A 22,809-nucleotide genomic window follows, 5' to 3' on the forward strand; every position below is an offset into this window, starting at 1 on the left:
GTTTTTTTTGGTGTACGGACAACATTTACAAATGTCCATGCACCAGAATAGTAAATTCTGTGATTCATATTCTTGGACAGTATAAAGTACGACACTATTAGTAAATCTACCCCACTATGTCTCAATGTAGTGACATCAGCCTTTAGTACTTGATAAAACTGCCTGCCTGCAACCACGACTAGATGAAGCTCAGTGCATAGAAATTTTTATAGTTACCACTGAATTCAATGGCATCTTGTAAGTGTCTCTTTTTACTGCACTCCATCTAGTGGTGGCTGGATGAAATGCCTGCTTTTCTGTCGGGAAGCAGGAGAAGGTGCCCCATAACAGTCACGTCATCTGCCTCCATGTTAAAGGGATTCTGTCACCAAGTTTTAGGCTATAGAGCTGTGGACATACACGGCAAGATCGCCGCTAGCATGTCCGCAATATATGTGTCCTATAGGGCGGTGTGGTTTGAATTTCTTAAAAAAATGATTTTATAGATATGTAAATGAGTGTTGAATGTGTCCAAGGGGCTGTACTAACCTTCTTGGAGCCCACCCATGCCCGCCTGTGAAGGAGCCCAGCACCGCCTGCATCCCCCAAATCTCCTCCTTTTGTCACCGATAGATTGCCGTAATCTCGCGATGCGCAGTTCCTTTCCTGAGGCTGATGCCAGCACAGGGAAGGAACACTACACCAGCACTGCTCGAGCTCGCGCATCGCGAGATTACAGCAATCTATCGGTGACGAAAGGAGGAGATTCGGAGGACATAGGCGGTGCTGGGCTCCTTCACAGGCGGGCGTGGCTGGGCTCCAAGAAGGTTAGTACAGCCCCTTGGGCACCTTCCAAGACTAATTTACATATCTCTAAAATCCTTTTTTAAACGAAATTAAAAGCACACAGCCCTATAGGACCGGTATATTGCGGACATGCTAGCGGCGATCTAGCCGTGCATGTCCGCAGCTCTATAGCCTAAAACTTGGTGACAGAATCCCTTTAAGTGCCCCACTGCTCCCATAAATCCAAGTATCGTTGCACTCTCCAGTATGGGAGGGATCTTTAGCATTGCTCCCCCCCTGCTTATTAGTTGTAATAGACAAAAAGAGCTGTAAAAATAGTAAGAAATAGTGTAACTCCATATAACAGGCTCTGTAGTAATGGCTGTCACTGGTGGTTGCCCACAGCATTTGATGCCCATTTAAAAGAGCAATGCATCTTAGAAGTGGCTGAAATAAATATTAAGACTTATGTCAGTGTTAAAGCTGCTCTCAATCAGAGCCAAATGTTTTTGCTCTACGGCTCCAAATTGTCAAAATCCTAGGATTTTACATGCATGGAAGAAACAACACTGACACCAGGCAGGGTCAAAGCAGTTCTCATTTATTATAGGAAGTTGAGCAGTTTTAATATCATCAGAGAGGGCGTTCCTCTACTGAGGCTCATGCCATTGTTTCATTGGCTAAAATACAAAAACAAGAAAAGAGATAACACTTGGCATCTGCGCAATGTGCCTTATTTTACAAACTTTGGTATGTAAACCTCTAGGTGCCAGCGCCATATTGTAATGGCTTCACATTAATATCATGACATCGTCAACACTGATCAAGAATGATATCCACATCTCTATCATTAGAGACTTTCAGACAGTTGGTTTATTCTAGTTGGGAATGGTCTTAAAGGATCACTAAACCCACTAATGAAGGCCAAAAACAAGCAAAAATATAGTTGCCTTCATCAGTCTCCATAGCTTTCTGCATGATAATGGTACAAATTGTCTTGGAGAAATTGTGCAGAGAACAAATGTGTTAGGCCAGGTTCACATTACAGTTTAGTTTTTCATTCTTCTGATCCATCAGAAGAACAGATTTTTTTTTAAAAATGGATGTTATTTTGAGCATTTGTTGTGCTCATTTTGCATCAGTTCCGTCGGAGATCTGTTATTTTAGTTCTCCTAGCAGGAGACTTCTCTCATCTAAAATAACCAATCTCTGATAGAAATGACAAAAACTGATGCAAATTGAGCACAACGGATGCTCAAAATAACTGATGGTTTAAAAAAATAATAATAATCTGTTCTTCTGATTGATTAGAAGAATGGAAAACTTAACTGTGCTGTGAACCTTGTCTTAGGGCCCTATTACACTGCATGATTTTGGGCCGGTTGTTGGGAATACGAAAGCTCGTTCCCGATAATGAACAAACGGCAACAATTGTTCCTCCCACATTCAGTATGCATCTACCTGTGTAATCGGGCCGGTGCAAACGAGTGCCGATGGATGTGTTATCTTCCATCATTGCTCACACTGGTTTGGCTGGAGACCAACTGAGGTGGGTGGGATTAGCCAGCAGGATGGGGCTTAAAGAGGAAGGCTCCTGCTCCAGCCACTTGGGTCTCAGGTTGTCACAGGACTTTGAGGAGCAGGGAGGACATGCATGAACTCCTAAAAAAAAAAAAAACTGTTTTAACTGTAGTAGACTACATAAAACCAAGGGAAATGAGGAGATGAAAGGAGGAAGTGCTGGGATTTTTTTTTATTATTCGTCATAGATTTTCTGTGTTTAGTGTTTCTAAATATCCACCTTTTAAACCAATTTTTATTGCTCATTTGCTTCTATAATACAGCACTAAATAAATTAACTTTGCAAATGGTCTTCATTAAATATATCCTACAATTTTGTATCTACAGCTCCTATGCAGCCCTATGTATGTCCATGGCTACAGAACACAAAGAAACCCTGTGTAGTCTCATCCTACAGACATACTCCCTTACATAAGTTATCTACTGCTAAGAGTAGGAGACAGATGGAAGAGAGTATGGAGACATAGGTCTACAAAGCAGCTGCAACCACAAATGGATAAACAAAAACAAAACCTTTAAAAAAATAAAAATAAAATCTGATTCATTGGAGCAATAAGAAATGGCTGTAAAAGTTGCATTTACATTTATTTGGTGATTTAAAAAAATGATGGTATTTTGCACTTTTAAAAGCCATATACAACTATAGGGGCATTTTTTTTTATTGTTGCATTGTACTCATTTTGAGCTAAAAATCATTTTTTCAATTGGTCTTTATTAAAAACATGGAACCCTTTTTTTTTTTAGCTGAGATGCTCTAGTAGCGGCCTCTGGATTTTCTCTCTTTTCCGTCAGTTAGGGAGCTAACGGGCTCCTTATCTCTGCTCTGACATTATCATCTCATCAAAGCTCAATTCTTATCTTACTGATAAGAATGTGGCTTAAATTTGTGTTTATGACCCCTCAGTAGTTTAGAGATAAGGTTTATTAGATGACCAAAGTGAAAGTACCAGTCACACAGTTAGAAAAACAGTTAACCCTTTGTGACAGAGTGGCTCAATATTTTTAATAAAGGCCAATTGAAAATATGATTTTTAGCCAAAAATGAGTAAAATACAATCACAAACAAAAATTACCTCCAAATGTGTGCATAGCCTTTTAAGAATAAGTTCAAGTTGTCTAATAGACACCCCAGCAGATATTCTTTTTCTCTGGGTCCATCTCTTTCCAGGGGTTCTTCCTATGACTGTTGTGTGGGCATATGGACAGTGGATGTACTGATTAATCTAGCCAAAGAACGTGTCACGCTGAAAATCCAGTTGTGTCTGTGGACAGCATAGTATAGTACAGAAGAAGCTGTGCAGATTGATATACTGGTTTGTGGGAAAAGATTCAGTATGACTTGCAATTTCTTGATCTAAAAGCCCTTTTACACTGCCCAAACATTGGGCAGATCATGGCTAACAAGCGTTCGTAGGAACGCTTGTTACCGATGATCTACTGGTGTAAAAGTGCTCGTTCATCGGGTAATTGGCTCTTTCATGCAGTCACCTAAATTGTTTGCCAGCAACAGATCATGCTGTCTAAACAGCACAATGCTGCTGGCAAACAATGATTCTGTATGGGGACGAGCGATGGCAATTAAGCAGTGTAAAGGGGCCTTAAAGGGGTTATCCAGGAATAGAAAATGATCATCTATCCAAGTTCTGTCACCTCCACCGATCAGCTGGTTCAGGGAGCCACCACACTCACCAAAGCTCTGGTCAATGCAGCGGACACCCGAATGGGGCTGAACTGCAATTAGGCCATTTGAACGATGTACGGTGACGTTATATGGCCAAGCAAGAGGCCGTGGCGCTCACGGAGTGCCGACCTCTTCTTACGGCTGATTGGTGGGGGTCACAAGTATCGGACCCTCCACCAATCTGATATTGATGACCTATGCAGAGGATAGGTTATCAATATAAATTCCCAGATAATCCCTTTAAATCCCAGCTCATTTTGAGTCTAGGAGTCCAGTGGGAGGTGAAAGCTATGTTTGTATTCGCCGTCACATATGAATTGACACCGCCCACTGGACTTCTAAGCATAAAAAAAGCAGGAATTTCAATCAATAAGTTACACGGATGTTCCCTCCCACCCCATAAAACTATATATCGAACTGCTCAGACCCTTTGGCTATATAACACGATGCTAGCAGGTCACACACCATGTTCATCGTGACATGTTCTATTTAAGAAATGAATGGTGATTTGTGTTATGCACATTTTGCCTTTCATGACTGTAGTATTTGTATTATTTAAAATAAACCATATATTCCTGTCAACCTGCAGTGCCCTTAAGGACAGCCGCTTCCCTCCTCTAACCCGTGAGGAGCTGCCAAAGCTGTCTTGCTCGGTGTCTCTGCTCACCAACTTTGAGGATGTAGGCGATTTCCTGGACTGGGAGGTAAAAAGTTCCACGTGACTTTGGCTTCAATCCATACTGCACTATCTGCTCAGTTTCTAGTATCATTGCACCATCAATGACCAAAAATGAGGGTCTTCTCACTTCTCATTTTCCTTCTGCGTTTTTAAGTGGGCGCAGAGGTCAACCAATGTTACCTACAGCAAACAATCAGAATCCAACTTTCTTCCCCTCCACACCCCATGGTAGGGTGGAATGAAATTATCTGACTGGTTGCTGTTAAAAATGGATTCTGAAGTGTCTGGAACCTAAGAAGGTGTCCTTAAAATGCAGTGCATTTTTTATAATTTTTTGCAGTACCTGAAGGAAGCAAGAATGTGGAGATGTTGCAAGATAGCACACTTGTGCTATAAAGGATGAAGCTACAGCTTCTTCATAAGGTCCTTAGCATGAAGTGTGAGGGTTTTTAAGTCACCTCAACAATGCAACGAGCTCTTTTTTAGTGTATAAGGATGGGATGAGCTTATTGGCAGTACATGGGGGATATATATGCTGTGTCAGGGTACAGCTACACATAGGGGGTCCGCAGCAAAAAATCTACAGCGTATCTGAAAGTTGCAGGAGTGTAACTAGAAAATGCTGTGCTCCATAGCAAGTTTTTGAATGCCCCCTCCCCCATCAAGTTCTACATAACCTTCTCCCTCCGCTAGTTAGGACCTCCCACTCAGTACTTATACCCCGGTGGTGCCCTCACACTGTAGAATGCCCTCTTTCTGCCCCTTCACAGTAGAATGCCCCCTTAGTGCCCTCTTCACAGTAATTATGCACCTTAGTTCCCCTACAAAGTAGTGTTCCCCGTTAGTGAAGCCCCAGTAGTGTTAATAAAATGAAAAACAGTAATACTCACCTAGCCCCATTCCCCCCAATAAACAGAGCGCATCATGTTCTCCTCAGTAGGCACCAATGCAGTGACGTCATTGCACCTGCTGGACTGAGAGAACACAGAGGCATGATCCTCAGCCCATTAGCTCTTGTATTCAATCCAGCAGGTACGATGATGTCAGTGCATCCGTGCCTGCTGGAAAGAGCACAGGTCGACAAGGCCGGATTAAAGGATTGGTCCAAGTTATTGTTATTGATGAACTATGCTCAGGATAGGTCTTCAATATCAGATCGGCGGGAGTCTGACACCCGGCACCCCTGCCGATCAACTGGTTAAAGAGAAGGCGTGCGCTGTTCCAGCACAGCCTTTCCTTCATTCTTTACCTGCTCTCCGTCGCAACAGTAGCGGTGGGCAGGTGTAATTACAAGAAGCCGTCCCATTCACTTCAATGGGATGGCTCGATCTTACGGTGTATACTTCAATAGGAACGAGCCGTCCCTTAGATGTGAATGGGATAGCTTCTTGTAGTTACAGCTGCTCACCGCTACTGTTGCAACAGCAAGCAGGTAAACAATGAAAAGAAGGTTGTGCTGGCCGAGCGCGCACCTTCTCTTCAACAAGCTGATCGGTGGGGGTGCTGGGTGTGAGGATAGCTCATCAATAAAAATAACTTGAACAACCCCTTTAAGCCTCATGGAGGCCCCTGGGCAAAAAAATCTTGTGGGGCCTCGAAATTTACATTTTTACCATAGCTGGGGAAAATGTCCACCTGCCACAATTGCTCATTGTCCAAATTGGTGTAACATTGGGGTCAGTCCGTCCATAGTCTAGTGTAAATGCTGCAGTCAGTCAGTCCATAGTCTAGTCTAAATGCTGCAGTCAGTCCATAGTTTAGTGGAATAGTGCGGTCAGTCAGTCGATAGCCTTGTGTAAATGCTGTGTTCAGTCAATCCATGGTCTAGTGCAAATGCTGCGGTCAGTCAGCTCATAGTCTGGTTTAAACACTGTGTTCAGTCAGTCCACAGTCTAGTCTAAATGCTGTGGTCAATCAGTCCACAGTCTAGTCTAAATGCTGCGGTCAATCAGTCCACAGTCTAGTGTAAACGCTCTGGTCAGTCAGTCCATAGTCTGGTGTAAACTCTCAGGTACATTTATTAAAGGGTTTCTGTCACCAGAATTAACCCTATTAAACTACTTGACATTAGCGATGTGCTAATGTCAGCTGAACCTAACTAGCCTATTCCTACTTTTATCTATGCCCCCGTTACTCCAGAAATATAACTTTTATAATATGCTAATTAGCCTCTAGGTGCAGAGGGGAATTGCCCCTGCTCCTAGAGGCTCCGTTCTCCCACCTCTGGGCACACCCTGCTACACTAGGCTGACAGGGCCAGGCAGCCTTCACCTCCAACTGCTGGCCCTGTGCGCTAGGGAAATCTCGCGCTGTTCAGTATTCGGCACAGTGAGGAAGCTGGCAGCCAGCGAGCGCCCTTCACTTTGTCGGGTATTTAAAGGAAATGCTATATATATATATATATATATATATATATATATTCGAGAAAACAGGACTGCACTCCAAATTGTGATGAAAAAATCAAAGTAGTTTTATTCACCCATGTTATGGCATATCTTGCTATATATATAGCAATATATATAGCAAGATATGCCATAACATGGGTGAATAAAACTACTTTGATTTTTTTTCATCACAATTTGGAGTGCAGTCCTGTTTTCTCGATTATATTATTGGGGATTGCCGTCTCCCCTCTTTTGGATTTTGCACCCACTCTTCCGGCTGGTGCCCCCGCTGGACTTTCTTTTTCTATATATATATATATATATATATATATATATATATATATATATATATATATATATATATATATATTTATTATATTTTTTTTTTTTTTTTTTTTTATGGATCAAAAGAAAAATTATGCAAATGATATTGATCCGCAAGGTGGACATATATACACCTCCAATAGTTCGATTGAGAACCTAATTATTTTGTGCAATCAGTAAAACAGGGTACAAGCGTCTATGCAAAAATATGAATGGTTTATTATACAATAGTTTAAAATACAATCAAAAAGAGGTAAAAGAACTGAGCCTCTAGGAGCAGGGGCAACGCTCCCCCCCCCCCCCCCCCTCTGCTTCTAGAGGCTAATTAGCATATTATAAAAGTTATATTTCTGGAGTAACGGGGCATAGCTAAAAGTAGGAATAGACTAGTTAGGTTCAGCTGACATTAGCACATCTGTAATGTCAGCTAGTTTAATAGGGTTAATTCTGGTGGCAGAAACCCTTTAAATACTTTACACCATTATTATTGTAGCTGGCGTAGACTTCAATATCTGGTGCACTGCAGGGCAGAGATGCACCTGATTTGTTAATCAATTAGGCTTATCTCACTCCAGTGCAGAGAGATCAATACTGGTGTATGGATACGCCAGTCTTGATAAATGTCCCTCACTGTGATCAGTCAGTCCATAGTCTGGTGTAAATGCTGCCGTCAGTTCATAGTCTGGTGTAAATGCTGCCGTAAGTTCATAGTCTGGTGTAAATGCTGCCGTCAGTTCATAGTCTGGTGTAAATGCTGCCGTCAGTTCATAGTCTGGTGTAAATGCTGCCGTCAGTTCATAGTCTGGTGTAAATGCTGCCGTCAGTTCATAGTCTGGTGTAAATGCTGCCGTCAGTTCATAGTCTGGTGTAAACGCTGCCGTCAGTTCATAGTCTGGTGCTGCAGTCAGTCAGGATTTTGTGTGGGGTTAGGGAGCACAATGTGGAAGGGGAACTGAAAGTAGCACAGGTAACAGGCAGTGCTGAGAGCTGGCATTATTTGTCAGGGTCTCTGTTGGTCAGGGGAGACATGATGTGGCCGTGCTATCTGAGAGGTGTTGGGAGACATAAAGAGTCTGGTGTTTGGCAGGAAGGGGGTAGAAGGAACAGAAAGAGGTATCAGGAAACACAGCCTGTCAGAGGTCTGTGGGGACAAAGGGAACACACCGGTAGGGGTTAAGGGGGAAACAATGGGCATCAGGGGCTCTTGACAGAATTAGAATGGCACATACAGAAACATAATTCCACTGATTATGCTACTTAACACAGACATGCAGCAGCTTCAGGGAACAGGGACCTCCCTCCCACAGTCACGTACCAAAAGCAGAAACACATAGGAGGCCCTCACGCAGCCACTTTTGGTTGTAAGGAGGGATGGACTTCTGCAAACTTCCCTCCTCCTTCTATTTCTTCTTACTTGACAGCAGGACAATATCACAGGTCTCACCACCTGTGTCACTCCAACGGGCCACGGTAATTATCTCTTCTTTAAAACAGAAGAGGTAATTACAGTTTTCAGAGCCGGAGCCTATCTCTCCACATTACGGCCCAAAAACTGGGCTAGGAGTGAGTGGACCGCAACTGCTATTTCAGTATTAGTTCACTGGTATCTGCAGGTTCAGCAGGGACATCAGGCAGATTCTGCAGATCTGGTAGAGGTCGTTACATTCTCTGTCATGGTGGAGACCTGACCTGTAATGGATGGCAAACATCCATTATGGCCTAGGGCCCCCAGCCACTGCAGGCCCCTTACCAATAACTTATGGCAGTAGATATAACTCTGGCTGTGGCTTTGTTGCAGATTTTGCCCAGACAAACCATTGCAGTCTATGGTAGAAGTAATGTGGTGATCGCATGTTTAAGTCCCCTAGGGGGGCTAAAAAAAATTATCTAAAAAGTTTTTAATGTACTGTATGTAAAAACTAAATTCAAAATGCCTGCTTTTTCATTTGAAAGTAAACAATAAATAAATAAAGATGATTGCCAATGTTTGGATATATACCAAACTATTAAAATATAAAATATATATATACATATATTATCCTGCACAGTGAACACCTAACAATTTTTTTATTTATGTGGCTAAGGGTCCATTCACACGTCCGCAAAATGAGTCCGCATCCGTTCCGCAATGTGCAATTACGGACAAGAAAAGGCATTTTCTATGAGTGCCGGCGAAGTGCGGTCCGCAAAATGCAGAACGTAAATTGCCAGTGTCCGTGTTTTGCGGATCCGCAAAATACATACGGACGTGTGAATGGACCCTTCAATGTATTTTGGTCATTTCGCCTCCACTAAAAAAAAATTATAAAAAGTTATCCAAAAGTTATACATATCCCAATCATTTCAGTAAAAACTACAGCTCACCGCACAAAAAAATGAGCCCTCACACGGCTCTGTAGACAGAAATATAAGTTATAGGTGTCAGAATATGGCGATGAAGGTATATAAATTTGGTATAGCTGGAATCGTACTGACCCACAAAATAAATGCCATAAAAATGAAACCCATAAAGCAATGGCAGAATTGCTTTTTTTTCTAAATTTCCACCCCCTTTCAAGAAAAAATTCCAAGTTCTAGGGCCTGCTACTGGCGTAATCCTATCCACTGCCTTAAAAAACCTAATCACCCAAGGATCCATGGCCAAACTTCTTCTCCCCAGAACCGATAAAGCTGACACCTGCACCCTTAGAGTACTCTTTGCTAACCCGAGGGACAATCCCCTCTGTAAGAAATCCAACACCTGAACTACAGAAAAATCTAACGGCCAGGAAACCCCTTCTGTGCCTATAAAGGACAGGAACTTTCTCCATACTCGTGCATAAATAACATTTGTCACCTCCTTCCTACTTTTCATCAAAGTGGAAATGACTTCCTCAGAGAATCCCTGACTAGCTAAAAATGACCTCTCAAATTCCATGTAGGGACCCTACTTCTGGATGGAACACAGGACCCCGAGATAATAGATCTGGAATTCCTGGCAGGATCCATGGATCCGAGACTGACATTGCTCTCAACAGGGAAAACCACGCCCTCTTCGGCCAGAAGGGGGCTATCAGGATAACCCTGGCTCCTTCGTACCTGATCTTCCTTATTACCAGTGGAATCAACTGAAGCGGGGGAAAGGCCTAGCCTAGTGGAAAATCCCATCTCTGGAGAAAGGCGTCTACCCCAGATGGGCACTCCTCTGGACTGAGGGAGAAAAAATTCTGTACCTTTCTGTTCTCTCTTGTGGCGAACATGTCTACAGAAGGTAAACCCCATAATCTTACTATCTGGGAGAAAATTTTTGGATTCAGAGACCACTCTCCCTGACGTAATCTGTGGCGACTCAGGAAGTCCGCTCGAGACTTCTTGACCCCTCTGATATGAATGGCCGAGAGATGAAGCACTCTCCCTTCTATCTCCTCGAAAATCCATCTCGTCTCCCTCAGTAAAGAATCTGACCTGGTCCCTCCCTGACGATTGAGATATGAGACCACTGTCCGATTGTCGGACATCACTTTCACATGTCTGTTCTGGATCATAGGAAGAACTGCTCTCAAGGCCAGCAAAACTGCCCTCAGCTCCTTTCGATTTGACGAAAACCGTCTCTGACCCTGGGACCACTCTCCCTGAAAGATCTGATCCTCCACGTGAGCCCCCCAACCCCAGGGGCTGGCGTCCGTAGTAACCACCACCGATTCCGGGAAGGACCAGGGAAGTCCCTGATTCTGATTTTCTACCTCCTTCCACCAATCTAGGGATGAAAGAGTCACCTCTGATAAGCTCATCACTGACTCCAGGGATGCCCCTGCCCGTCTTGTGGCAGTCAAGATCTCTCCCTGTAACTGGCGGGAATGTCGTTGAGCCCACTTGACTGCTGGCATGCAGGAAGTTAGAACTCCTAACAGAGACATAGCCTTTCTTATAGACAGGTTCTGTTCTAACTGAACCCTCTGAACTATTCCCTGAACCCCTGCTACCTTCTCCTCTGTTAGGAAAGTTCTTTCCAGCCTGGAATTTAAAACCAGACCCAGAAAAACCTGGCTCGTTGACGGCTCCAACCTGCACTTTTGGATATACAACAGCCAGCCCAAAGACCGAAGAACCTCCATAACCCGATCCAGAGACTTGGCACACTCCTCCCGGGACTGGGCCACCACCAGAAAGTCGTCCAGGTAAGGTAAAAACTTGATGTTCTCCCTTCTGATGAAGGAAGCCATCTCCGCCACTACCTTGGTAAAGATCCGAGGTGCCATGGAGAGGCCAAAGGGAAGAGCCTGGAACTGATAGTGAAGAAGTCCCACCTCGGTTCTCACCGCCACCCGGAGGAATCTCTGGTGATTTGGATGGATCGGAATATGATGGTAAGCATCTTTTAAATCCAGAACCGCCATATGGCACCCTGGAGACAAAAGATATACCTGATGGTTTCCATCTTGAATTTTCTGGCCTTCAGGAATTTGTTCAGATATCTGAGATTTATAATGGTCCGGTACGACCCATCCGGTTTCTTCACTAAAAACAGGGTGGAATAAAACCCCTTCCCTAGCTCTGACTCTGGGACAGGAATCAACACCTTCTTGCTTATCAGTTTTTTTATTTCTTGCAGCATGATGAGAGAAGACCTCGAAACCACAAATCTTTCTGCGGGGCAACTCAAGAACTCCAATCTTAGACCCTCCCGCAGAAGACATACTAACCATTTCCCTGCCATCTTTTCCCAAGCAGGAAGAAAGAACTTTAATCTTCCTCCTACTGGGATCATGGCGTCATTGTTTACCTTGTTTTGACGTACGGGCTGTGGCTGATCCAAACAAAAAACCCTTACTTCCTGATCTAGGCCTAGCTCCCTGCTCTTTGTCCCCCGTCTGCTTCTTATTCTGGAACCTTGTCAGGTTCCGAAAGGGCCGTTTATATTGCCTGAACTGTGTAAAGGATTCCTGGGGAAACTTCTTCTTCCTATCTGCCGCTTTCTTAAGTAAAGAGTCAAGTTCCGACCCGAAAAGAAACTGGCCATCACAGGGAATGCTACAAAGCCTTAGCTTGGATGGCAAATCTCCCCCTTTCCAATTCTTAAGCCACAAAGCACGTCGCGCAGAATTAGAAAGGGATGCGGTTCTTGCTTCCAGCCTCACCGAGTCCACCGCGGCATCTGCAATAAAATCTGCGGCTTTCTGGAAGGTCGGTATAGAAGCTAATAACTGCTCCCTAGGGCATTTTTCCCTAATCTGGCCCTCTAGCCTCTCCAACCACAGTGACATCGACCTTGCAACAACAGTGGCAGCTATACTAGGCCTGAAAGCAGCCGCGGAAGACTCCCACGCATTCTTAAGGGAAGAGTAAATTCTTTTATCTAAGGGGTCCTTTAAGAATCCCATGTCCTCAAAGGGCAGTGAGGATTTTTTAGAAATTTTGGAAATGGCTACATCCAGCTTCGGGGCCTTGTCCCAAGATGTAGACGCTTCTTCCTCGAACGGATACTTCCGTTTAAAGGTCTTAGAAATGAACGGCTTTTTATCCGTTTTTTTCCATTCCTTTTCTATCACCGCTGAAATAGACCTATGGACAGGGAAACACCTACGCTTTCTTTCCCTAAGTCCCTCAAACACAACATCCTCTACCGATCTATCCTCTCTGCTATCCTCCAACTCCAAGGTAGATCGGATAACTTTTAACAATTTGTCCGTATCTTCCGCTGGAAATAGGAATTTTCCTTCTCTTATATTATCCTCAGAAGAAAGGGAATCATCAGAGTCCTCATTCCCGGAGAAAGAATCGCTATCCTCCGATTCCACGTCGGACTCCTTCCTCACTGTTCTTCTCCTCTTCCTACTTCTCAGGGAATTTTTAACTTCAGACATGATTGACTTAAGGTCTTTCAAAAGACTTGGAGTCTCCTCAGCCACCGTCTTCTCAATGCACTGCTGACAGAGCTTTTTAGTGTAAGAAGAAGACAACGGGCACTTGCAGATAGGGCATTCTTTGCTCTTTTTCTTTGCCGCCACCTTCTTAGGCACAGTCTAAGAAAAAAGGAACATACCCAAAACTGAGGAACAGTCTAGACCTCTCTAAAGACCGAGAATAGGACTCACAATACCGGTGGCAGGATCTCCACATCCACACTTTCAGACCTCCTCTCTTCGTCCATAGTGAGGGCAAAAACCTGCACTGATACAACAATGCCCAAGTTACATACTGCCACCAAGTGTTCCTCTCACCTGAGAGATCACGGCTCCTGCAGACCCACCACGCCAAAATAGCACTGGAACCCCTCTGGTCCACTTTCTGGCCTCTGAATTTCAGATATCGGCGTCCAGAACACCCCAGCTCCTCATACCTGCCTGGAGCCGGTTTAAAATTGCCGGGATGCCGAACTTCCGGTCACCTGACCGGAAGCCCACGGCCATGGAACGCATGGCACTTCCGGTCTTAGACGCCGCGTCTACATCCGGCGGCGTCCCGGCTAGTCTGCAGAACCACCAAGGCCTTCTGGCCCCCTTCCAGCCGCCGGTGCTGTCCTCCTCGCCTGAGGGACCAGCACCTTCTGCCCTGTGATCCGGAACTTCGTCCCCGCGCCTGCGGGGAAACAATCAGGCAGGTACCATATGCCGCCCCAACCCTCTGGCTTCTACCGGGACTTCCAGGTCAGGACGACACTGCAGGCTCCCGTACCAGGACAGGAAACCTCACTGAGGTGGGAGAGCGGCTCCACCTTTTTATGCTGCAGGTTTCCTGTCCTGGGGCGGAGCCATCTCTCTCTCTAAGGTGCTGTCGTGGGGGAGGGGAAAACATCAGATTCCACAAAGATCTTCCTCTCACAGAGAGCCCCGTGAAGTATCAAAGACCGCACCAATAGTGAAGCAACTGTGGACACTATTCACATGCACTTGTATTTGTTATACTCACAAGCGCCGGAGAAAATGCAGGCACATCAAACCCACATAATCGTCTTGTGTGTCTCTCCCGTGATCAACTCTACAGAAGAGAAATTCGCTCCCATAGTGAAGCTCTGCAAACAATTTGCCTATAAAAATTATTTACTATACTCACAAGCGTAGATAAATATATGCACATAAAATGGGTAAAAAAGCCTTGTGCTCATGCCCGACACTGGTTTCGCTCCAATGCCTTATCAGGGGCGTGTACCTCAATCATTAGGAAAGGTCTTTAAATATCCTCCTATTCAACCAGTCTTACTTTTATATTAATCTATAATATACAGTACGCCTACATTATATATAAAACTAATCTAAAACTAGAAAGTTCAGCGGCTCACCCTCTCACTGTATGGATAAAGTGCTCACCTTCAGGTCCCATGGATACTATGCAGTGAAGAAGGGGCACACTCAAACGGGACACACTTGAGATCAATAGTACACAATTTATTTTACAAAAAATTATGCTAAAAACAAACCCCTAAAATTTATACAACACACATAAATGACCTCAATATTAAAGGAATAGAGTCTGTCCCAAGGTAATTCAGCAGGCTGCCGTATACACAAGACCCCTATAGCGAGGTGACTGTTGCACCATATATGCCGGCAAATCGCTGGTCCGTATGTGTCAATGGCGCTGGAAATATGGCTCAGACGTCAATGTGCCGCAGCCAAATTCATGCAGGTATGTGTCAACAAAGCAATTGATAAATAGACAGCAGTGGTGTGATTATAGAGGTACAGCACTATTCACAATGTGCCGGAACCAGATTCACTGAATGAAAGCTGTCAAAGAAAATGTCACTGACTTGGTAATTATCCTTAGTGAAGATTCAGCTGAGATATGCAGCACTGTTCCACAATCAGTAACGCTATACACAGTCTCTTAATACGTCTGTATATGCTCCTCAAGAGCTGGGTCTTACCCCTCTTCACTGCCTTAGTGCAGCGTTGATCCCAGGCGGCCATACACCAGAGGCGTCCCACGTGGTGTGTTCGACCTCGGTGTGGCGTCCCACGTGACCTGGTTGCTTAGGGGGCCGGATGGAAGCTGTGATGACGTCACTGGTAGGCGACTGCTCCTTCAGACTCCGGATCAGAGTGGTTGCCTTTACTTTTCTCTGTTTCCAGGTAGCATAGGGAATTGTTGTTCTTCTTATTGTAGTTTCAACGCTCACTCTATATCCAAGACGTGTTTCGAGGTCCTCTGTCTCTTCCTCAGTGGCCAACTGAGTGAGCGGATCCTCACTCCTTATAAACAAGACTCCTATTCCCATAATTCTTCACACCATTGTGCATTTACTAATTTCTGGAGTGGACTCCCATTACTTTCTCTTATATCCTGTTATCTTGCACTTTGACTCACAATTTCACTATACATACATATGAATTAAAAATATAAATAATCCCACATATAAAAATCGTATGCAACCTAGCATATTTGAACTTACCATGCTAATAATACAGGGAGTGGATGTAATATAGGGGGAGCCGTCCGACAAGGAGGGGAGATCGCAGTGTCGATAGACGACCAGACTACGATGTCCCATCCCCAACGGGCGACCGCCCCCCCCCGGGCGCACAGGAACCTGAAAACCTCCATTTCGGCATTTAAGCCCCTCGGGATAATTGTGTCATATTCAAAAATACTTTGTGATTCCTGTCTTGACATGTGTGCTATATGGTTCCCCCCTCTCCACAACTTTTTTACCTTCTCGATGGCCATAAATCGTAGGCCAGTCGGATCACAGTTGTGTTTGATCTTAAAATGTTTTGATAATGAATGTGTGACAAGATCTTTCTTGATATTTGCGATGTGTTCCGCTACCCTCTTTTTGAGGGTTCTTTTTGTTCTACCTATATACTGCTTCCTGCAGCTGCATTCCAACAAGTATATAACATCTGTGGAATCACACGTCAAACATTATTGTATCTCCAAGTTAAAAGAATTGACTGTCGATTCCACCTTCATAGTCTTCTTTGGGAAACTGGTGATTCTACAATTCGCGCATCTACCACATCGGAAGAACCCATTTATTGCCAACCAATTTTCTTTATTATGACTATCTTTCTTTCTTTTCACCGTCGGGGCTACTTTTCCAGCTAAATTTCCTGCTCTTGTGTACGAGATCTTTGGTGCTTTACTCAAAAGGGGACCTATCAATTTATCATTCAGTAGGTGTCCCCAATGTTTCCCTATACTTCTTTCCATTATTCTATATTGGGAATTGAATGGAAGGACAATTCTTAGCGTCTCATCCTGTTGTTGGGGAAGACTAGCCAAGAAAAAATCCCTCCTTTCCATTTTTTTCACCTTTTCTAAAGATCTATCTATTAACTGAACTGGGTAGTCCCTTTCCAGTAGTTGTTGTCTCAAACTAGCAGCTTCATCTTCAAATTTGGTGTCTTCAGTACAGTTCCGTTTCAATCTTCGGAACTGACTGGTGGGGACATTCATCAGCCATCTAACTCTCCTAATATTTATGCAACTACCCTATCATTCCTTTTATAAAAACTATGCAAATATACATTTTCATTCATAAACTCCCTTCCACACATCATTGACCTACACGCGTTCACGTGGTTCATGCTGACCAATCATCGAAGAACCTAACGTGAGACGCAGCCGTTTCCATTAATTCATTGCTCGCAACAGGGTACAGTGTAAAGAAAGGTGAGTTATCGTCAAATATGTCTCTTACTATATCGGGCACGGTTTCACGTCAAACTTCACATTCAATTGTGGAATCTGATGTTTTACTCATATGCAAAAAATTGGATGGTTTGAAACGCACTGCTAGGTGAAAGCCTTCGCCTCACAGTGTAAGTTTATAAACAAACAAAAAACGCTTGCCCTGCACAATACAATGCAGGGCAAGGGAACGCATCGGAGCATGAAATGCTCTGATTCTCATCTCAGAGGGTAAAGAAGGGCATATGTCCGGGTTCAGCTTTGAACCCGGACAACCCCTTTAAATGGTGCCATTAGAAAGTGAACCATGTCCTGCAAAAAAAAAAAAAAAAAAGCCCTCTTTCTGCTATGTGAAAATCAAAAAAGTTATGGCGTTTGAAAGGCAGAGAGTAAAAAATAAAAATGAAAAAGAAGTCAGCTGTGTGTGTTAAGGCTCCTTTACACTAATCAAGCATTGGCCAGATAATAGCTAACAAGCGTTCATACGAACAATCATTAGTAATTATCTGCTGGTGTAAAGGTGCTGCCAATTACCCAATAAATGAGCAAGCGCTTGTTCATCTGGTAATATGAATGTTTTTGTGGTGACCTAAATCATAATTTTCCGGCAGAAGATCGAGCCGTCTAAACAACCTCTGCTGCCAGGAAATAATGATTCTGTATGGGGACGAGCAACGGCATTAGCAATTGCTCCTCCACATACTGTGGAGAAGATCGTTGCATGTAAATGCAGTGGTCTCCTTTACTGACGAGCCTTTACCTTGTGGCCTTTACCTAGAATACGTAAAACACTAACGGTATAACGGATCCAACAGGCTGTTCCAGCCGGGAACAGCCTGTCTGATCCGTCCTTGCCGGGCACAGCTGTGTGCTGCCAGCAAACTGTCTGGCCCTATTGAACATAATGGGGTCTGCAAAGAAAAAAATGGGAGTGCGCAGGTGCACATCGCCATGGCTGCAAGCACAAAAACAAACACAATGCAACAGCACTGTAAAAACACAAATAATAAAGTCATGCTAATACTACGTTATAAATGTGAGATTCTTGGCAAATGCATTTTATATAATATTATTTGTGCCTGTCTACCAACGACAAGGCGATCTCTTTAGTACACAAACGTACACTAAATACTACCTCCGCTTACTGGCCTCCATTGAATTCAGGGAATGCAGGCTCCACATGCTTGCTGAGCCAGAAACAACAATGTTCAGCGGTATTTGTCTGGCCGTCAGACCCCATTATAGTCAATGGGGCTGGATGGATTGCCGGCAGCGCACAGCTGCGCCTGGCAAGAACAGATCCACCGGACCAGCCTGCTGGATCTGTTTTTATGTTTAGTGTGAAACAGCCCTATGATTGTTTGTAGTATTTGGATCAGGTTGTTGGCTGTTTGGGGTATGATGCTGTTGAAAAGGAATATTGTCCTTTATCACAGGTCCAATCATCGATTTTAGAAAGCTATAGTGTATTTGGTTTATGTAGCAAGATAACATCTAAAACACAAAAACAAGTCTGTATCGAGTGTGAAAGTAGCCTTAGTAAGTACCGTAATCTATATGCCACATAAAATGACAATTCTAGAGGGCCTATTGTCATGTTTCTAGGTTGTGCCATTCCTCTGTTATTCCTAGTAAGTAGTAATAAGTCAGAGCAACTGAACTATTTTCTCTTGAAGATGTTTCCTTGGTCATCCAACTAGCTTTCTCAGTTAGAATTGAGAAGGCCAGTCATGACTAGCGAAACGTTTTCAAGAGCAAATACATGACTGGGATAAATGGCTATTTTCAGAAGTCCCATAGAAATAAATGGAGAGTGCACTGTGTAAGCGTGGCCACCACTCCATTCACTTCTATCGGAAGGAAATAGCTGGAAATAGCTGAGCCAGAGCTCGGCTTTTTTCAGAACTCCCATAGAAATCAATGGAGGGTGCCTGCGCATGCGCGGCTGCCCTCCGTTCACTTCAAGGTCCTGTTCTGGAGATCGGAGCGGGACTTCACAGACTCTATTATTCCTTCTAGAAGTTTATGAATGAAGGTTCAACTGTTACCAGTTGGGGGTGTGTCCCTGTTTAGTCTGACAGTGTCCAATCAATGCTGCCAATGTCAGACAGTGCGGGGACACCCCCAGACTGGTAACAAACAGTGCCTTTTTTTTCATAAACTTCTAGTCAGAATTATAAAGGAATGGCACAACACAGAATTATATGTTAGGACATGCTCCAGAATTGTTATAGACAGGGTGCTATGTCTCCTTAAAAGGACCAGCTGTGTATGAAGACATATTGGAAGTGCTCCATGGTATGGAGACTTGTAGGCAATGGTCCATGGGAAAATAATATGCAAAGAGGTGTCTCCCAAGAAGCGAGTGCCATCTTAAGGAAGTGGCTCCCTATGAGTTAAAAAAATTTAACACGCCTTGGGACATGACAAGAGAAAATAGCCCCCAAGGCTTGTTAAAAAGTCATACTTCGACTCATAGGGAGCCATTTCCACAAGGTGGCGCTAACGAGATGGTTCATTTTCCCTGCGACATGCCTCTTTGGCCAGAATTGTTATTGCATAGAGAATGCAAATTGTTACTAAAACCGACCCATCAGGAGAAATGACAGGTCCTCTTTAACTGCAATGTATCCGTAAATACCATCATGCATTAATATGGGTTATAAATGGTTGCTCTCTAAGAATAGGATTAACATACTAATTTCTCCTTTAGGTTGGAATCCATGGGATCCGCATTGAGTTCTTTAATGAGAAAGGGGTAAAACGCACAGCCACCTACCTACCAGAAGTAGCCAAGGAACAAGGTATGCTTACTGACTAATATGTATATATTTACCAGAACCAGGCTATATACAGTTGCAAGAAAAAGTATGTGAACCCTTTGGAATTATATGGATTTGGAACACACCATGTAAACATTCACAGTGCAGGTGGAAAAAGTATGTGAACCCTTGGATTTAATAACTGGTTGACCCTCCTTTGGCAGCAATAACTTTAACCAAACGTTTCCTGTAGTTGCAGATCAGACGTGCACAACGGTCAGGAGTAATTCTTGACCATTCCTCTTTACAGATCTGTTTCAGTTCAGCAATATTCTTGGAATGTCTGGTGTGAATCACTTTCTTGAGGTCATGCCACAGCATCTCAATCAGGTTGAGGTCAGGACTCTGATTGGGCCACTCCAGAAGGCGTAATTTCTTCTGTTTAAGCCATTCTGTTGATTCACTTCTATGCTTTGGGTCGTTGTCCTGTTGCAACACCTATCTTTTGTTGAGCTTCAGCTGGTGGACAGATGGCCTTAAGTTCTTCTGCAAAATGTCTTGATAAACTTGGGAATTCATTTTTCCTTCGATGATGGCAATCCATCCAGGCCCTGATGCAGCAGAGCAGCCCCAAACCATGATGCCCCCACCACCATACTTCACAGTTGGGATGAGGTTTTTATGTTGGTGTGCTATGTCTCTTTTTCTCCCCACATAGTGTTGTGTGTTTCTTCCAAACAACTCAACTTTGGTTTCATCTGTCCACAGAATATTTTGCCAGTACTGTTGTGGAACATCCGGGTGGTCTTGTGGAAACTGTAAACATGCAGCAATGGTTTTTTTTGGACAGCAGTGGCTTCCTATGTGGTATCCTCCCATGAAATCCATTCTTGTTTAATGTTTTACGTATCGTAGCTTCGCTAACAGTGATGTTAGCATATGCGAGAGACTTTTGTAAGTCTTTAGCTGACAGTCTAGGATTCTTCTCCACCTCATTGAGCAGTCTGCGCTGTGCTCTTGCAGTCATCTTTACAGGATGGCCACTCCTAGGGAGAGTAGCAGCAGTGCTGAACTTTCTCCATTTATAGACAATTTGTCTTACCGTGGACTGATGAACAGCAAGGCTTTTGGAGATACTTTTATAACCCTTTACAGCTTTATGCAAGTCGACAATTCTTAATCGTAGGTCTTCTGAGAGCTCTTTTGTGCGAGGCATCATTCACATCAGGCAATGCTTCTTGTGAAAAGCAAACCCAGAACTGGTGTGTGTTTTTTTTTATAGGGCAGCTGTAAACAACACCTCCAATCTCATCTCATTGATTGGACTCCAGTTGGCTGACACTGTGAATGTTTACATGGTGTGTTCAATAAAAACATGGTAACATTTAATTCTTTGTGTGTTATTAGTTTAAGCAGACTGTGATTGTCTATTGTTGTGACTTCGATGAAGATCAGGTCACATTTTTGACCAGTTTGTGCAGAAATCCATATCATTCCAAAGGGTTCACATACTTTTTCTTGCAACTGTACAAAGATACAGAGCCAAGCTTATGGGGTTTGTCTACCCTCACTATCTAGGATATCCCACCAATGTTGGATAGGTATGTGTCCCAACTCTGGGACCCGCTCCTATCTCCAGAACAGGACCCTGAAGTGAACAGAGGGCAGCTTCGCATGTGCAGACACCCCCATTGACTTATATGGGAGTTCCAAAAAAAGCCAAGCTCTGGCTCAGTTATTTCCAGCAGTCCCATAGAAGTAAATGGAGTGGTGGCCATGCCTACACGGTGCACTCTCCATTAATTTATATGGGACTTATGAAAATAGCTGAGCGCGCTTGCTTGGCTATTTTCAGAACTCCCATAGAAATTAATGGAGAGTGCATCGGGCATGCATGGTGTGCTCTCCTTCACTTATGGGGGCCCCTTCTGGAGATAGGTATGGGTCCTACAGATGGGACCTGCACCTATTTGACCTAGAGATATGCCACCAAATCTGAGATCATAAAACCCCTTTAATACATAGATACAGTACCAGAACCAAGCTTAATACATATGTATGATACCAGAATCAAGCCTAATACATAGATACCGTAACAGAACCAAGGTTAATACATATATACCGTAACAGAACCAAACTTAATACATATTGTAGATATTTCAACAGAACCAATTTTAATACATAGATACCGTAATAGGCTGGGTTCACACGGGCGTTGCGGGAAAAGATTTGGGTGCCTTGGCGGGAACATGCACGATTTTTCCGCACGAGTGCAAAGCGTTTTAATGCGTTTTGCACGCGCGTGAGAAAAATCGGCATGTTTGGTACCCAGACCCGAACCCGGACTTCTTCACAGAAGTTCGGGTTTGGGTTAGGTGTTCTGTAGATTTTATTACTTTCCCTTATAACATGGTTATAAGGGAAAATAGTAGCATTCTTCATACAGAATGCTAAGTAAAATAGTGATGGAGGGGTTAAAAAAATAAAATAAATGTAACTCACCTAAATCCACTTTTTCGCGCAGCCCGGCTTCTCCTCTTTCTTCTTCGAGGAAAAGGACCTGTGGTGACGTCACTGTGCTCATCACATGGTCCATCACATGATCTGGCACCATGGTGATGGATCATGTGATGGACCATGTGATGAGTGCAGTGACGTCACCACAGGTCCTTTTCCTCCTGGACAGCAAAGAAGAAGACAGAAGAGAAACCAGGTTGCGCGAACAAGTGGATGAGGTGAGTTAAAGAGGTTTCATCGGTCCAAACATTGTGAACTAAGTGTCATGATATATACAGCGGCGCCCAGGGATCCCACTGCACTTACTCTTATCCCTGGGCGCCGCTCCGTTCTCCTGCTATGCCCAACGGTATCTTCGGTCACTTGGTTATAGTAGGCAGAGACTTAGGGTTTTTTCTCCCAGCCTGTGAGCTCTGCGATGCGAGTGGCCAGCGCTACAGCCTAGGAGAAGGAGACGCCCAGCAGAACAAGGGCAGTCTCCTCCTACTATAACCAAGTCCACGA

At 43.8% G+C, this 22,809-nt stretch overlaps 1 protein-coding gene across 1 annotated transcript in view; it reads left to right on the forward strand.

Moving 5' to 3' along the window:
• AMMECR1L (AMMECR1 like) overlaps nucleotides 1–22,809 on the forward strand; it is a 48,620-nt gene that overhangs the window by 15,448 nt on the left and 10,363 nt on the right. Inside the window, exons 4-5 of the mRNA XM_044289945.1 lie at nucleotides 4,617–4,731; nucleotides 19,740–19,830. Coding sequence (XP_044145880.1) covers nucleotides 4,617–4,731; nucleotides 19,740–19,830 — 206 coding nt within the window. The remainder of the gene's footprint in view (nucleotides 1–4,616; nucleotides 4,732–19,739; nucleotides 19,831–22,809) is intronic.

The sequence above is a fragment of the Bufo gargarizans genome, chromosome 4 (genome assembly GCF_014858855.1).
Source record: "Bufo gargarizans isolate SCDJY-AF-19 chromosome 4, ASM1485885v1, whole genome shotgun sequence".
Taxonomy (NCBI): domain Eukaryota; kingdom Metazoa; phylum Chordata; class Amphibia; order Anura; family Bufonidae; genus Bufo; species Bufo gargarizans.